The sequence below is a fragment of the Prosopis cineraria genome, unplaced genomic scaffold, assembly GCF_029017545.1.
Source record: "Prosopis cineraria cultivar Desert tree isolate PC_DT_omini unplaced genomic scaffold, ASM2901754v1 PC1, whole genome shotgun sequence".
Taxonomy (NCBI): Eukaryota; Viridiplantae; Streptophyta; class Magnoliopsida; order Fabales; family Fabaceae; genus Prosopis; species Prosopis cineraria.
Genome location: NW_026555332.1, coordinates 5,466,880 through 5,485,888, shown reverse-complemented (window position 1 = coordinate 5,485,888; position 19,009 = coordinate 5,466,880). Strand labels below are relative to the sequence as shown.

Genomic DNA, 19,009 nt, shown 5'->3' with positions numbered 1-19,009 from the left:
ACAAAACTTCATTATTATATTGTTATGAAATTAACAGCAACAAATTATTTTCTATAATTTGATCCAATTAAAAGAATTAATTTTGTTGAAGGTATATAATAATTTTCAATGAAAACGACATGCTTATAAATTATGAGGGATAAAATTTTAAACTTGCGATTGTGACAATAACATTTCTCAGTCTGAAAAAGCCTCACTACGTTAAAGTTTTTAAAACATGAGCCAAGACCTTTAACTCGTGGGGGGATTTTTTTTTAATAGAATCTTTAATCTTTATAGTTTTATTAAATTTTGTTTTTAATTCCTATAATTTTTTTAATATTTTCAGTCCTCATATAAAGACTAAAACTACTGAAAAAAAATGAAAACTATGGAGATCTGAAAAACAAAAGTTAACCAATCTTTTTGAAATTATAATGACTAAAAATGATAAAAAAATTATAGAAACTAAAAATAAAACTCAATAAAATTATAAGGAGTAAAAATTATATATTTTTTCTTTTTTTTAATCCTTTCGAGACGGCTTTGCATGGATGTACATTAATTGGAGGAAGCAAAAATAATTTGACAAAGCATTATCATAAAATCATTTTAATTCATCAATTCATTAATTAATTTCCGGTCAAATAGATAGAAGGGAGAGAAGTAGATTTTTCAAAAGAAAAAATTTATATACTTAAACTTATATATTTAAGATGTTTATTTGTTCTTAAATTAAGATATGTAGATCTTCTATAAATTATTTATTTTATAACAAACTCTTGTTATTAAAAAATAGATAATTAAAATTTATTGAATTAGTACTTCCACAATGCTTGAAATTCAACTACTTCGGTTAGTGTTGAGTCTCTACCAATTGCGTCAACTTTAATTAATTATTAATATTGTTTTAATTTTAATTAGTGAATAATTATGGGATGGCAAAAAAAAAAAACATCTTCTTGTATCTTTTAAATAAAGAAACTATGTAATTAATTTATAGAAATTAAGGAAATTAGTTATTTGAAAAAAAGTGTGCTGATTTTTTTTAAAAATATTTATTTTAATCATTTATTTTGAAAACTATTACCATTGATATCTTTAATATGCAATTAATAGAAATAATTTAGGAAGCTTATAAATTTACGAGTTTAAATCTCAACTAGTTTATATTTAGCTTATATCCAGGACAAAGTAGATTGACGTCTTGCATTTAAAACCAAAATAAGTTTTTCAACTGGTTCTCACATTTAATATTAGCGGAAGTAGTTTATATTAATTATGAAACTATTTTGACATTCCTAAAGCGTTAGGCACAGGAAATAAAATAAATATGTGAGAAAAAATATAAATATTAAATAATGATATAATAATGATAAATATCATATATATGATTTTATGTATTGAAAAAAAAAATCAATTTGCCTGACACCAAAAGTTTTCTTGGGTTCTGTTTGGTATTCATAAAAAATAGTTTTGTATTGCATTTGCATAAATTATAAAATCAAATGCAGAATATTTTTACAATTATTAGTACGATTTAATATTAATTTTTTATTTAAACACATAAAGAATTCATATTTAACGAATCTATTTGGGTCTCTTTAGCTTTACGTACCAAATACATCTTTGGTTTAGGAGATTTTCCATATTTATTATTCATTAAATATCAATAATAACTTGACTATTTCTCAGTCTAAGGATAGTGTTGAATGGAAAAGATGATCAGCTTTAAACTTTGAAGCCAAATCATTCATATTTTTAAGTTTATCTTTTAAAATATGAATGATTTATTTCATTTTCATGAAATATTTTTATCTTCAATATTATCGATATATCTTGTTTGTGAATTTAGGAGATAATAGGGTTTATAATTTATTTGCTGCTAAAAGATACCATAACGTAGGCTCACAATAGTTTGGTACTTGGTTACTTTTATTGGTAAGATGCGTGATCATTATATCTTATAGGATTTGTGATAATTAGGTTTTAATTGTAATATTCACTTTATCTAAAATCATTTGAGTTATTTTGTTTATCATTTAATGAGAAAACTTAGCATACGAAGATAGCACAAAAAAATTTCTTAAGCCCTTAGAGGATATGCATTTTGGCCCAAAAAAGAAAGAAAGAAAGAAAGAATTAGAGAATATGTATGTTTAAGTTTTTTTTACTTCGGCCTAATAGTATATTGAAGTTGAGATAGCACAAAATTAAAATATTTTTTTTAGATTACCAAAAATAAAAAAATAGAGATGAAGTGTGTCTTGGATAGTTGCATGTACTTCTTTCATCTCAAATTATAAGACACTTTTAAATAAAATCATACATATTAATAAAACTCATTAAATATATTTTACAACGTTATTTTTTCAAAACATATATATAAATTTTTAAAAATGTCCTTCATTTAATACTTCATTTATAAAAAATTAAAAAGAGAGAATATAATGGAAAGAGTAATATTAAAAATACATTATTAATAAAATATTTTATATTTTAAAATGTCAAATCTTTTTTAAAATATTTTATAATTTGAGACTCAGGGAGTATTTCTTTTGCACCTGGTAGATGTATAGGCAAGGTATAGCTTTTTCTTGGGGCCCAAGTTGTATTATTTGAAGTGTTTAAACAAAAATTGAAATCATATAAACTTCATTTTTTTTATAGTTTTTATTTAAAAAATTAAATTATCTTAGCTTCTGTTAAATAATTTATATTAAGTATTGATATCAACTATTTTAAAAAAACATATTAAGTGATCCTAATTAATTTTAGAGTAAAACTTAGATTATAAATTCAAGAACTTTTTTTTGGCCTAGAAAACGAGAACTATGAGGTTATTCAAAATTATTTTTATTTTATTATAATAAGAACTGCTGTTTTATAAAATATATTTTAAGAATAAAAAATAAAAATAAGTTTTTTTCTTATTCTTTCTTATTTTTTAAAATAATAATTTCATAGAATATCTAAAAGTTATTTTTATTTTTTTATTTTTTAAAATAATATTTCATTTTTTATTTTAAAAAATAAAAAATTATTTTTAAAATAAGTTGTCAAAACAGGCCCTATATTACTAGCAAGAGATCCAAATGTAGCCGCCAGAACAACAAACATAGATCTAAGAACATATGAGCCTTTAAACTCCTTTTTAATATATTTTTATTCTTCAACATTTATAAACATTACAATTTGGATCCTTCGGTTAAATACAAAAATGTTGACTATTAAGTCAAATTATATTTTCTCTCATAAGACTTAAAAATAAATTATACTTCCCCTCTTTCAAATTATAAGATAACTTTAAAAGTATTTTATTATTTTAAATATAAGATAATTTAAAAAATAAAATTTTATTAATGATATTTTTATAATATTACATTTCAAGTGGGTAAAAGAATTAAAATGATTGTAACATAATGATTAACTATATACAGTAAAAGTTATATTAAATTAAGGGTATTTTTTAAATTTTTTTAAAAATTAAATTTGTAAAATGTTACTATTAAGTTTTATTGATATACATAATTTTATATTAAATTATTTTATAATTTGAGATGAGAGTAATATTATTCATAGTCTATAAAAGATAGAAATTATAATATGTGTGTATAATCAACATGCATTAGTCTTAATGGAAAGGATAATAATAACTTAAGTATTAGGCCATAAATTCAAGTCCTTGTAAACAACAAGGACAACCTTTTTTTTTTTTTTTTTTGTTCCTGAGAGAACCATCTCCCATTAAACCCACATTAATAATACTTAAATACAAGGCAGTAAAATACTCATACATACATACATACATACATACATATATATATATATATATATATAATATGCAAATGTACGTAAATATTGAAGAATCTAAACGGAGAGGTGAAAGTGGAAGTCACATGTTCGTGGGAATGTGTGAAAAGAGGGGGGTCCTCATATTATGGAAGTAGGTGGGCCCCACTTACTGTGACTCATCATCATAGCTCTCATCTTTGTCTCATCTCTATGTTATGTTACTATCGTCTATCCCACTTTTCTCAAAAAATTTTGACACGTATTACAAAACAGGCATTATTTAAAAAAAAAAATTGATTTCATCGGCGAAAATATTCAATAGTATCATATTAAATTCGAACGTTATCAAGTTTGATTAACTCTTTCAATGCTTAAATTATAACTAATTTAACAAAGACATGTGCAAATTAATGTACAAATGAACCCAACAAGGCAATGTAGTTTAGCTGGAGTCATTGTGTCCCGAATATGAAACTGCAATTTGAAAATTCAAAACTTTTCAATCATATCATATTATATTTAAGCAAGAATAATTTTTCTAACGTTATTTTTTCATCCATAAAATTCCTACATCAACTTTACTTACATTAGAATTAATTTGACCATGAATAGAAAATGAAATTATTTTTTTTTATTTTTCTTTCCCACACTTGCATGTTTCTCCCAGAATGAGCCAAAAAAAAAAAAACCAGTTCGGCAACATGATTATTTGTTAAAATAACTTAAAATTTCAGGTAAATTGAATTCTTGAAACACATCAAAGTCAAGATAAACCCCTAAGCTCATAATTTACAAAGATACTAATAAATCACTTGCCAAAATATCCACCCATTAATAAGGACATTAATCTCAATATTTTAGATTATGAATCAAATTCTTTTCAACTCAACGGACTCTTTATTTTTATATTTTGAATGGCTTTTTTTTTAATAGAACAACGTCTAAAATAAAAATAATCTAATAATCATTCTTCTAAAGAATACATTTTTCATTTAAAAATTATCAATTGAAGCAAAACTAGTATATAGCTCATGCAATGCTCAGGATGTGAAAAAATAAAAAATAATAATTAAAAAAATTTAAAATTTAAAATGTCATTAAGTGAAAATAACTTCTTTGCTAATATCTAAATGACTTTTAATATATATATATATATATATTGCAAACATGCTGCTATTGCTGTATGTTCTTTAGTGTTATTTTACTCTCACTAATTGTTTTTAGTATAACCTATATATTTTAGTATTTGTACTAATATTTCTTTGTTTCTAGGAATTTAGAGTTAAATTTTAAGATTCTTTTTCTTTTTGCCAACAAAGTTCAGGATTCAAACATTTTATTGTCTACAGAATGTTGCTAACATGTGTAAACAATATTGCTTATTATTATAATATATTTATAATGATGTTCTTCCCTACTTTGTGCCAACCATTTTCATATCATGCATGGTCATGGAAAAACTGATTTGCCCATATTTTTCTAGACTCTGAGATATTTCATGCATTAAAATATGGAGTGGCACATTTCATTTTTAAGCATCAATATTAGGACACTTTCTCTTAAAAAAGTTATTTATATTATCTAATAAGTTTTAATCATTAATCCAATAGCTCCATCTAAATTTTCTTTTAGCATTGCCAGAAATATTAGTAGGGCAAGTGCATGTTCATTTTCCTCAAATGAGATATTTGGTCCATACTTGTCACTTGATAATAAGCTTTAAAAATTTGCACTTTTAGACTCAATTTGCAAAAACTCCCAAGTACTATGCATTTTAAAGAGGAGTGGAGGACATTGTGGAGCAAGTTAACATGTACTTGTAAAAAATAAGACATTAGTAAGTAGGAAATGGTGCTGTTGGTTCATATCCAAAGTAATGTGTTATTAATTCATAAGACATATACCATTAGCATATAGAATGAAGTACAATGTAATTAAAAAATTAAGCATCAAAAGAGTAGTTTAATCTAGATGTAGTGAACCAAATATTCATTAGTTAAAGGAAAAGATTAATAAGAACATAGACAAATACTGTTATGTATTTCATAAATAGAGAATGTTCATATTGATTAGAAGGTATGATGAAGTAGCCTCCTTGAGAAAAGGCCACCTTAAACAACAATTTCTTACGTAAAAACTTTATAAATATACATATATATGTATGTGTGTGTGTATTTATGTATGTATGTATGTATGTATGGATATGAACTCTAGAGGCATATTGACATTTTAGTTGCTATAAAAAAATAATAATTTATACTCATATTCAATGTGGCCTTAGTACAATGTCTCATTAAAAATTGAAAACCATACAATTACTTAAAGAACCAAATCCCTTTTAACTTAAATAGCATTACATTTCATCAAGCTAGAGATTTTATGGTAAAAAACAATCAAATTACAATATATCCCATATGCATCAATGAAGTGGACATTGAACCTTGAATCTAAAGGAAAGGACATAACAGACATTGAAATTTGGTTATGAAAAAAGTAACTACAGATAGTTTGATTATCTTAAAGAATGGATAAAACAGACAATATTTAAAGATGAATTCAAAAAAGGCACAATAAAGTAGAACACATATTTCTAACATTTCTTTATTTTTCTTTTTGGTGAAATATGCGAATTTTTTTATTTGTTTTTCTATCTTAAAAACCATAACACAAAGCTAATAGTCACTTGTAATAGTCACTTGAATAACACAGAAATGAACAAAATAAGCTCATAAACAAAGTTTGTAAAAATGATGACTTAAGTATAGATCTTCAAACTCACAATTAAAAGGACAAAAAGAAAATCAAAGAATAAGCAAGACTCATGATCATGTGACCCAGAGCTTGCGCACTTGCTCCATTATCTTCAATTCCAGCTTCGTTGCATCAATAATAATTATGGTTGAAATTCACAATAAATTCTGCAAAATTATGACTTTAGTGTCTTTAGTTTATATTATGTGGTAGGAGATCTCAAAACAAACTTTGCTTGCAAAGAAAATCAAAGTCATTGAGAGTTAAAAACAAATCATGTTTTGATAAAATGAGAGAGAATCTTAGGAATTCAAATAGAAAATTTTACCTTTCAACATGTAGGAAGATGGCTAGTCTCTATTTTTGGTCCCAAAAAGGAAGGCTTGTAGCCTTCAAGTTGCAAGATTTATAACAAGAATACGATAGTTATAAATTTATAACTTGCACATTATTAAAAAAAAATCAATGACAACTGACCCATTTAACAACTCATTTTACAACCATCCCATCCCATATAACTATATTTACCACGTTTGACAAGTTAGTGTTAATTTAAAAAATTAAAATTTAACTTTAAATTTAAAGCATGGCTTGACAAATTTGAGATAACATAGAAATATTTAGAGGTGGGGTAATTTTATATTTATTTTAAATTATGAGTAATTAAAATTATACTAATACTTTGAAAATAAAAATTTTAGATTATGAGTTTTTTGTAAAATTTTTAAAATTAAAATTTTGCAAAATTTTTAAAACAAATTTTAAAATTGAGATAATGTAAAGATATTTGAAGGTGAGATAGTTTTCTTTATATTTAAAAACTTAGAAATAAAAAATAAATAAAGTATAATTGCATCAAAGACAATGTCATTGCAAGAATGCTTCTTATGGTTCTACTAATATTTTCAAAATTTAAATTTAAATTTAGTCTTAATTTCACAAATGTTTAAAATTAAAATCTCAAATATTGCAAAATTCTCAAAACAGAAAATATTTAAAAATATATGTAAGAAGTTGTAAAGTTTGGATAGTGAAGAGATTTTTGGAGATGAGAAAGGTATAAATAACTTGCCTATCCTTTTAAAATTAGAATTAAAAATTTGAAATTGCAAATAAGTAAGTTAATGAGACTTACCTTTTTAAAATTAAAATTAGAAATTTGAGATTGTAAATAAGTTAATAAGTTAGGATAATGTGAGATATTTGAGGAAAGTAGTTTTATTTATATTTAAAATAGTATTAAAGACACATGTCATCATCAAGATGCTACTTACGGTATATATATATATATAGATTTGAACAGTTTAAATCACCCCAGCAGTAATCCCCTCCCTCTTGAAATTATGCAAAATCTGAATTGTGATTATTTTATTTCACTCTACTTGGATCTCTTTGTTTTATTCTTCTATTTACAACTGGAACTACTCAGCCAAAGAACAAATCTACACAGCTTCGTAATGAGCAATACATATCTATAATAAACTCATAATCACAGCTTAATTGAAGAGTTTAACAGGTACTTAACATAATAGCAGCTGCATCAATATCCGGCTACAAGTAGATATCAACCAAACTTCAAGGGAAAAAAAAGAAAAAAAATTCATAATGCTCTGGAGATAAAAACAAAGAATGACAAAATATAGAGACTACTTTGCAACAGAGAAATCAACCCAGTTGGCCAAAGATCGATATGAGCCTTCTCTGATAAACTCTGTTGAGTAATCTTGCAGACAACCAGTGCTTCAGCCAACAACATCCAAAAAATGGGCTAACTGGGAACAGTTTGACATGTTAACAGGCATGCAAGTCCTAGTCCTGCAGGTTACCACAACAAGGCTTCAAGACACGTGGCCCAGCGGTGAGCTGTCAACTGACTCTGAGCTCCGCAACTCAGAACTCACATGTATCTAACCAGTTCCAGGGTTTTGTCAGATCCAAAACAAGAACAAAAAAACAATTAGCTGGGCTGACAATGATGCAGCAAAACTACGTAACTTTACATGACAAGAATTTATTGATTCTTATAATTCGTTATTTGGATGACATATTCCTCAACTTAAAAGAATGATTAACTTAACCCACTTTTAGCTGTATCTATAACTTCAGTCCCAAAAAAAAACATATGCGACAATATAAATGTTCTTCATCAGGAAACGTTTCAAGTCCTCATTAAAACAAATTATAAGTTATGGACTGCCAAATACACAACCTATTCCTATACCTTCATGAACTCCAGTCTCTTGAGGAAGCATTGCTAGTTGGGGCGACCAGAGCTCCTGGCTCGAAAATTCAGTGACATGCAGTTATGTTAATCATATAATCCACAATGGCAAGTTCAGTTCAAGTTAAATGAGCAGTATTTTTACCATGCCAGAAAATTTTAGTCTACCCAGAAATTTATCACAATTAGAAAATACTTACAATGGAGGATAGCATTTTCCCAGCAGAAACCCACTTAAGTAGGCATTACATTGTCATTAGACCCAGGAATGTTGACTTCCTACAAAAACAAGCTTTCATCAAAACTTTCATATGGGTATGACTCAGTCCACAAACTAAGCGAATGATTGGCCAAAAAGGTTAAAAGAACTATAAGGTGATAGCTTACCAATGAAAAATATTAAAATGCCAAGCAACTTCAGGAAATCGCATATGCATATAAGCTTCCTGTTAATTATAGAGCCACCATATACAGTGGGTAAGCAACAGGAAACGCCCGAGCACAATAAGCGGTAATCCAAACTCAAGATCACTTGTAAATTTAAATACTTTACACCATATATAGTACGTGCAAGCAAGAAATATCATGATAATTTTGCACGTATTTGCCCATCAAAAGCTTGCGCGTTCCAAATATATATATCTTCTCTTTTAAAAAAATTGCCATTTCACCCAAAGATTCACAAGGAGAACTTGGTGTTAGACTTTACAGTGACATGCTAAAAGAATTCTATTGGGATGTCAAAGGAGTGAGAAGGGGAAAATAAAATGCAAGAATTCCATTGGAATGGAACACCAATCAAATGAGAATTCACAGTAATATAGATTTTTACCTTGCCCGAGGATCAAAATAACATCTGAAGCTAGAGAAACGACATCTTGGATCCTTTCACCAGAGAAAATAACTTGAACAACTGGGAGAAAGCAGAAATTGCCTGAATTACTAAGGGAAGTATATAGAGAAATAAATCAATCAAGGGGGTTCCGAAATTATTTAATAATGTATGAAAGGACAAATATGATAAGTAGCAAACACCTATTTGATTACAGGAGAAGTAAGCAGCAACTATAAGAGCTGAATGATTACCAAGTATTATGGACTCATAAGACAATAAAAATTGAAAAAAGAGAAAATTTTAAATGAAATTATAGTAGAACACTAGCACTTCATTTACAAAAAAAAAAAAAAACTAAAGAAAAAAAAGAAAACTTGTATTAAAACAACGTGTGAGTATCTATTCATTCAGCGGTTAGAAACAAGTGGAGAAAATACATAGATTCTTATTTCTACAATTTAATGAATGTTGTGCACTGACTACTGAAGTTAGAAATCTAATGAAGCAGAAAGGAACCATGAACCAAGAAAAACATACCAAAAAACCAAATAAATAAACCTTCAATTCCCCACTACAAATGCAAGCACTAAAGTAACTGCGTTACCTGGAAGATGCAGCAGCTTGTCATCCCCATCATTTCCATCAGTTGCATTTAAAGCATTATCCATGTCAATCGCCAACACATGCACAGTATTGTGTCCATCTGATATCCAGACAGTCTGGGAAACTGTGAGATTAAAACAGTATATTAGAAGAATATAGAAACAGGAATTAACGGAGACAAGATAGATTCAAATTATTTATCCTAACAGTGTCGTTGTTCTGTTATCCAAGCATTTCTCACATTCTGAGGTTTGAACCAAGAAATGTTTTTTATGTTCCTTCAATCTCCTGTCATTCTATGAGTAGAAATTCAAGTTTCATTATTCCAAGAACTTGCTTCATTAAATTGCAGCCATGTGCATGCATACAAGACAGCAGAATAAATCCTACTCTAAACAATGAGACATAACTCTACAAACGATATAATTTTTACTTGATCAAAACAGAAAACTTAAATTCATCATATCATCACCAAAACAGAACACTCAAAGCTAATCCTAAAATACATAGAAAAGTTATCCAAAAAATAACTAAAAAACAAATAAGCCGGATTAAAACCAAAAAATGAGGGGGGGGGGGACTTAATTTTATAAATACACACATGACAAGAAATAAATCTTCAACATGCATGTACATTACAGGCCTTGCTAATCTTTCAAACCATAAAAATAGTCAGTATATTGCATATCCATATTCTTTTGGTACTCTTCCAGTAAAAATTCGCCCAAATGGATCTTATAATGCATTTGAATAAATAGTAACTAATACATTTCAACAATATTTTAAAGAAAGCCTGAACAGCTTAGCTCATTTTACAATCCCACTAAAACATTAGCTGAAAACAATTTTTTTAACCAAATGTATGTGTGAACCAAAAAAAAAAAAAAAACAATCTGGGTCATTAAATCTTGAAATCATATATTTATTACCAAATAATAGTATTAAGCATTTGATTAATACATGAATAGACTATGACAAACTCAGTGGCTGAAGGTACGACACTAAACGGCTCTTCTACATTAGAAAACCTTGAGGTGATGTTTATCATAAAAAAGAATAAAATTTGCTTTCTGAACTCAAATACTTCCAACAAGAACTTGCATCAATTAGATTTACATCAAAGTCTACCAAATATCCCTCCATTATCAAGAAACAAATTGTTACATAGGCCAATCAACTTAACATGACCGTGAGCAGGTCATCTTGTATCCATGATATTGTAGATTCATTTAGGGTCTCTCTCCCTTCTTCATTTACCCTAATTCCAGAAGTCTTGCGCAGAAATATACATCCTGCCGCCGCCACCTTTCTCCTATTCTTTATTGATGTTAGTACTATATTGTATTTTTTCTATTTGAACTAATATAGTTTTGCTAGTAAGACATCCTTCATACACTTAGGTAAAAAAATTCATCTCTCTGTAAAAGAATGCTGTAAAAAAAATTACTGAGAAAAGAGAGACTCAGCTAGACTCACATCAGTAAACTGTTTAATGATAATTTAAATGGATTCTGAGTTCAGTTAACTCCCAATTCTTTCCAGTTACGGCATTTTTAAATCTAAATGAATGAATGAGAAATACTGTCACATTCCACATATTGTTGATTTCTCAAATGACAGAAAGACAGGTCACACTTGTAGAAAAATACAACATTTGTTCAGCATTAACATGATTAGTGTAAATGCATTATTAGTGAAAGGATTACATTGCAATTTTTTAACCCAAAAACAAAAAAAATTATTCCATCTTTTGCCAAGATCTAGATGCTTGAACTAAGAAACAATCTACAAACGAAATAATAAAAGTAAAATTCGATGAAAAAAGGGGGATGCATACTCAGAGAGACATCTGGAAGAATAGCCATATTCTGCACTTTCATTGTGTGAGGCAACTTCCTCATATGACCAGAAATATTTGCTGCCATAACAGAATTAGAAAGACATAGCAAGTGTAAATCTCCATCTGAGTCTAAGACCAGAAACTTTCTTTGGGACAGAGCCTGAATGGAAACTGCTTTTGTGGATATAGACACCTTCCCTGACAATTTTGTTTCCATCTCATATCTCTTCAATGACACAAAACAGGTGCTTCCATCTCTGTCATCTTGTCTAAACTTTGCATTCATCTGCTTCACTAAAAGAAAACAAAAAATATTAGATGCAATGATAGAGAATAGTGGATACAGTTTTCAATGGAATTTAGAAACGACTAATCAGGTATGAGAATCCTACAAATCCACTTCCTAACAAAAATCACTAAGATTGAGGCCACAGGAAAGGTGTCTTGTTAATTTTTTGTTATATACATGAAGAGGCATCTATATGTTACTAAAAGAACAACAGCACCTTGCATTGCACCTGGTTAAAGAGAATAATAAGAAAACAACTTGCTGGCAGAAATTACACATGCAAGAAATCCAACAGACTAGTGCCAATCAGAATAGGACATAAAAACTATGCTATATATTGAGGGCTCCAGGCCACTAGTATCAACCATCATCTAGCATTAACTAAGCAGGAAACGGTATAATGATAGTTGAAAAACAGAAAAGATCAATCCGTTCAGAACCCATGTTTATAAACACACCACATATTCTTACAAGATGATTTCCAAGTTCTAAAACAGCATTGTAGTCTGCAACACTGTTTTACTTTAGTCAAGATGAATTGCTCAGTACAGATGATGAGTATTATGGCTCCTGAGGTGGATTGCAAAGAACAGATTTGGAAAATGACTTGAAGATTAAGAAGCAATAGTGTTGAATGAAGTTAGCTCCCATTGTAGACAGTTGGATATGCAGATCCACTCGATTTATATTTCCATGGTCTTATGGAAGAACCTTCCACTCATAATTGATATGAGACACGAACAAAGATTGTTTCATTTAAAAAATCTTCCCATCAAATATTCATCATTATGAATGAACCTCCACAACCTTCTGAAAAGCCCCTTTCATCCTAGAGGTGACAAATAACACCACTTCCTACTAATCCAAAATGACCTTGAATATTTCCAGACAAGGGCGATAGATACCATCCCGTCTTACCTTAGACTTTCAGATACATTAGCCAACAGACGTGGTAAACCAACAACCATCAAATGTTGAAATTTCAATTTTCGAATTAAAAAATTAAAAGAGAAAAGGCATGAGAAAAAATCATAAGCCCTCACTTGATCTACAAGATCACCAGGGCAAAGAACAAAATTACAGCTACAAAATAAAAAAATAAAAAAATTGAAGCTTTTAAGAAGACGCTACCAAATCCATCAAGGCCATACTTTTTTCCAGTCTTGCAGCATCTCAAACCACATGTAACTAACAGAAACTCCAGAAGAAAAGCCAAAGAAGCAAAACACAACATCCCGTCCCGAAAATAATGTGGATATGTCTCCTCACTTCATCTGAAGCAGTAACGTGCAAACTGATACAAAATACTAAGCACTAAGCTCCCAGAAAGCAATTTTTTTTTTCCAGGAATAACCCCACACAAATAAAAAAAAATTGAAATTTGCTGGGAAAATTCTGTTGGCTAATATCAATAATTTAATAAATACTCACCAGGTCCATGATGTTTTCCGGTTTTCCACTCCACATCACCATTGCAGGTTATTCCCGAAACCCCCTCAATGCTACGATTTTTACCTCCTCGATCGCTAGCCCCATGTTTCCTACAATCATGGCCGACGACTCCATTTGGGAGAGAAGATCCTCGACTATCTAACTTCGAATTCTTCGCTTTATTATCTCGCCCTTTTACGAGTCGCCTAAGATTGAAAACTCTAACTCCATGTTCTTCCCCTAAAAGCAGGAACCCAAAGGAAACGCTGAGAGACCAAATGGGCTTAGGACACTCGAGCACAGCGCACCTCATTAATTTCACTACCACACCATCATCATCACCTTCATCGCTACCCTCCATCTTGGCCCCGAACACCCAGATTTTCGAGCTCGAGACAGAGTACATAGCAAAGTAGTTGATGGACCCAGCTAACTTAATCGAAACCCCGTGCTTAACGTTGACCAAAACCCCCAAATTCGACTGGAATCGGAGGTCTTTCTGAGAGCAAATAACTCGGGCTTTCGCAAAAACCTTGCTCTTCCGCAATATGTAGAACCGGAGAAGAATCTCGGACCCAGCTCTGTGGGGACCACACACAATGAAGAGGACCCGAGGGTTAAAATTAGGGTTTGAACTCTGAAGGAGAAGGAAGGTGGAGGATGAAGAAGGAGAAGGAATTAGCGTATGCAGAGAAGGAAAGGAAGAAGAAGGGGAAAAGGAGGGATAGAGAGAGAAGGAAGAGTCAGAGTGCATGAGAGCAAGAGAGTGAGAAGTGGGTTCACAGAGAATAGAGGTTATGTGAGGAGAGAAAAGAGAAGGATTAGGGAGGGTAAGCTTGGAAGCTTGGACAATAACCATTACAAGAAGAGATATAAATCAGCGGTCACTGCAATTTCTGCTAGGGAAGGCATTGATTTCTCTGTGAGGAGCGGAAGAGGTTGAAGAAGGTGTGGAACATTATTGTGTTTGGGGTGCGTATGTGCGTTGCTCCTTCCAAATTTGTTCTCGCTGTGGCCTCGGGAGATCCAAGGTTGAATTTTTTAATAAAAATAATAATAATATTCCTCCTGCCCTTCTCCAGCCATCGTATTTATATGGGTTAAGATATTCTCATATTTTAAATTTTTTTGGTGCAATTTTGCCCCAATATATTTTTTTAAAACAATGTCACCCTCCTATTAAGTGTTGATTGCTTTGACCGTCATCCTTCAAATTTTGACTCTGTTCTTTCATGTGTGCTCTCAGGTCATTGTCCACATAAGGCATTCAATTCTTCATTTAGCCATATGAGGTCTAGAACATTAAATTGTTTAACCTAAAATGTTAAAGAATGAGACCAAGATGCACAACACATTGGTGAAAGTGATAAGAGGAAGATGTCGATTGATGACAATGGAGGGAACGAGGGAGTGATGGTACGAGGAGGAATGATGAATCATTAATAGTGCCAACAGTAGACTTTAGAAGGAGAGCTTTGGTGTTAAGCTAAGGTCGAGAAATGCAATATGAAGCTCCGATAAGGTACTGTCATTGTTGCTTCTTGCTCCTTGATGGACATCATAGGGCCAGAACAACCCTGAGTGTCCAAATTATGACCAAATTGGTAGAGATTCAACTATTGTTCTTCTCTTCTTCTATGAGTCTGTCATTGTTTCTAAGCTTCTTCGTGTTTCACGGAGGGTATGAGTACCTCATGGCATGATAGTAAAATTGAGCAGAAGTTAAAGGATGTCATAAATGAGTTGATTAAACATATAGATAAATTTACTAATGAAATTGTGGCCTTGAGAAGAAAAGTAGAGGGTGGGCAAAGCTTTTGAGGAGACATTGACTTGATGTTAGAGGAAGTAAGGAAGTTGCAGAGCATCGAAGCTGAGGTTGCATATGCAAAGAAGATGAAGATGTTTAAAGTAACTTTGATTGTGTCTTGGTTGTTATTTTTCATTTTTTTTCTTGATTTTGTGAAAAACTTGGCTCATTGAAGACAATTGCAACCTTATGAACTACCTTGTAAACCTCAAGGACTCATGTGGATTGGGGAACCAAGCTGCACAACCTCGATTGTTGTTGAAAGGGAGAGGAGGATAGGGCAACTGAGGAGGAGGACAAGGAATTCTAGGATGGAGGATTAGTTATACCTTTGTTATGTACTAGTTTGGATGCTATTTTTTGAATATAGAAATTTTGATTGTTATTTTGAACTACTGTATTTAAGACTAAATATGTAATGCAGCATGGATTTATGCAAGTATAAGACAATTTGTGCAAGTATGGTATTTTAGTCAAATTGTGCTTAATAGGGATAATTGATTTATATGCTTAATCTCTAACACTCTATTCCTTTTTGTCATCTTACCTAAAGCTTAAATTTGTTATTGAGATGAGTATTTAATTTATCTCAAAATCCTTTCATAACTCTATATTGGGTTTTGAAAAGGTTTTAGCTTGAATCTAATTATGTTATTAACATTTATATTTTGAATTAAGAGCTGTGGAGATATTTAGCTTTCACCTTCATTCAGTATTTTCTATATATCTCTTAGTATACAAATCCTTTGATGTGAAACTTATTTTATTTGAAAATAGACTTGTACATCTTTCTAAAGAATTTAATCTTGTTTAAAGTATATTTTATATGAATGAGATATGATTTTTCAAAGTTGGCTGTTGAAGCTTCTAGTTCTTCAAAAAAATACTACTAATCTTTTCTCACCATTTTAATCATATCTCTTTATATACTTCAAATTTTCAAGTGGGTCTTAGTTCGTTGGAAACTAGACATCCATATATTTCCAACCATAGGTTATTTGCCTAATTTGGAGTTAGAATGAAAGAGTTATGACCTTTTAAAATTGACACAAACTCTATTCCAAAACTATGTCTGTTATTCCAAAATAGCTCACTTATTCCGATATAATTTCACTCATTCTAGTATAAATTAACTTATACTAGTATAAGGCATTAATTTTTCATGCTCTGTTCTTGATGATTGATTTCGTACTCTTTGAAACTTATTCAACGTCAATTCCTTTCATTTTCTATGAGTTGTGTTAACCTTATAATCTTTCTAAAATCATTTTTAACGCAACTTTGATTAGGATTGAACTTTTAATGCTTTTCATCATCTTTTATTTTAAATTTTTCAAGAAACTCAAAGCTTAATCTATGTTTAATCTAACTAATTTCTTTCTAAAGATTAAGCATTTGACTTGATCTTAATCTCTCAAGGATCATTTCTAATATCTAAGAAGTATTTCAGCTACTCTCAAATCAAACAATCCTTAGTCTGAAAGCTTTTGTGTATTATTCATTCATATCTTATAAGTTTTGATTCTCTCTTGTTACTAAATCTTTTCATAATCTAAATGGTGTGTTAACGTTCTTACACATTTTAGAATTTTTTTTAACATAACTTTGGATTGGATCAAGCACTTATCAATTCATATAAATCCTTTTTACCCAGATAGTAACTTAATACTTCTTCACATATAAGTTATTACTTATACCTTTACAAATAGCTTATACCCATGCAATTATAAAGATTTATGCTCTGTTTTTTAATCTCTTTTTTGTGCAACTTGAAGCTCACTCCTTTTTTATTTCTTTCATAATCTAAGTGATAGGCTCTCATATTCATCTGTCTAGAAGCCTTCCAAACACATTCTCGGGTCAAAATAAACTTGTGTTCAATCCTTAATTTTTCTTTATACCTAAATATTATGCAATCAACAAAGTTGGGGTTCAACAACTATATTATGCATTGCTATTAAATCATCACAATTTGTTACATAAGCTCCGTCAACAAGAATGATTGTGCCATTGCCATCATTCTAGTCCTTCCTCAACATAACATCATTTTTATGACAATCAAAATTGTCCTCAACGAGCCAAGCTCTTCACAAAATCAAGAAAAAAAATGAAAAATAACAACTAAGACACAATCAAAGCTACTTTAAACATCTTCATCTTCTTCTTTGCATATGCAGCCTTAACTTGGATGCTCTACAACTTCCTTACTTCCTCTAACATCAAGTCAATCTCTTCTAAAAAGCTTTGCCCATCCTCTACTCGTCTTCTTAAGGCCACAATTTTATCAATAAATTTATCTATATGTTCAATCAACTCATTTATGACATCCTTTGACCTTTACTCAATTTCATTATCATGTCAAGTGAAGTACCTACACCCTTCTGGAACACAAAGAAGCTCATAAACATTGACAAACTCATAGAAGAAGAGAAGAACAATAGTTGAATCTCTACCAACTTGGTTATATTTCAAATACCCAAGGTTGTTTTGGCTCCATGAAGTCCATCAAGGAGACAATGATAGTACATTGACAAAGCTTCATATTGTGTTTCTCGACCTTAGCTTAACACCAAAGCTCTCTTTCTAAAGCCCGCCATTGACACCATTAATGATTTATCATTCCTCCTCATACCATTGCTCCCTCCATTGTCATTGATCGACATCTTCTTCTCATCACTAGCATCAATGTGTTGTGCGTCTTGGTCTCAGTCTATAACATTTTAAGTTAAACAATTTAATGTTTCAAACCTTGAGTGGCTAAATGAAGAATTGAATGCCTCGTATGAAAAATGACATGATAGCACACAGTCAAAATCTGAAAGATAACATTCAAAGCAGTCAACACCTAACAGGAGGGTGACATTGTACCCAAAAAAAGATATGTTGAGGCAAAATTGCATCAATAAAAAGTTTAAGATATGGGTGCACTTGAAGGAAAACATTGAGGCTATTTTTGTATCTTAGCCCTATTTATATTTAAGATTAATATACAATTTAAACTTTAAATTATAAGTTTAAAGGTGATTTAAATTCTAAATTTTTAAAAAATATATTTAAATTTTAAACAATTAAAGTTGAGATAATTTTATCCCCACTATTAATTTAAACAAATATCCACTAATTGGGCCCTAATGCGTGATTTTAGAAGAGAAAAGAAGAAAAGAAGAGCTAAATTCGGTAAAAATTGCACATTATACCTCAATTTTTTAAAAAATAACATTTATTAAAATTTAACGATTGAGTGAAATTATTTCAATTTTAATTATTTAGGGTTCAAGATGTACTTTTTAAAAATTTAAGGTTTAATCGTCCATAAATTTATAATTCAAAATTCAAATTACATATTAACCATTATATTTATAACATGTTTTTTAGAATTTATTTTATTTGTATAGATAAAATATATTATGATATTTTTAAATAATAATTAAATAATTTTGCATTTATCTTAGAAA

The 19,009-nt window shown here is 29.8% G+C and overlaps 1 protein-coding gene across 10 annotated transcripts; it reads right to left on the bottom strand.

Moving 5' to 3' along the window:
* Positions 1 to 7,873: 7,873 nt before the first annotated feature.
* LOC129284899 (uncharacterized) lies at positions 7,874 to 14,759 on the bottom strand. Of its 10 annotated transcripts, none has more exons than XM_054920420.1 (8): positions 13,745 to 14,756; positions 12,022 to 12,318; positions 10,186 to 10,308; positions 9,579 to 9,659; positions 9,134 to 9,192; positions 8,947 to 9,025; positions 8,747 to 8,805; positions 7,874 to 8,432 (listed from the first exon to the last, which is right to left on the bottom strand). In XM_054920420.1, the coding sequence occupies exons 1-5, from the start codon at positions 14,601 to 14,603 to the stop codon at positions 9,164 to 9,166; spliced, it is 1,389 nt and encodes a 462-aa protein (XP_054776395.1). In that variant the 5' UTR covers positions 14,604 to 14,756; the 3' UTR covers positions 7,874 to 8,432; positions 8,747 to 8,805; positions 8,947 to 9,025; positions 9,134 to 9,163. The 10 variants fall into 10 exon arrangements, with proteins under 10 accessions (XP_054776395.1, XP_054776391.1, XP_054776442.1 ...); XM_054920416.1 differs by having other exon boundaries at positions 8,747 to 8,801; XM_054920467.1 differs by lacking the exon at positions 9,134 to 9,192 and having other exon boundaries at positions 9,579 to 9,688; positions 13,745 to 14,759.
* Positions 14,760 to 19,009: the final 4,250 nt, after the last annotated feature.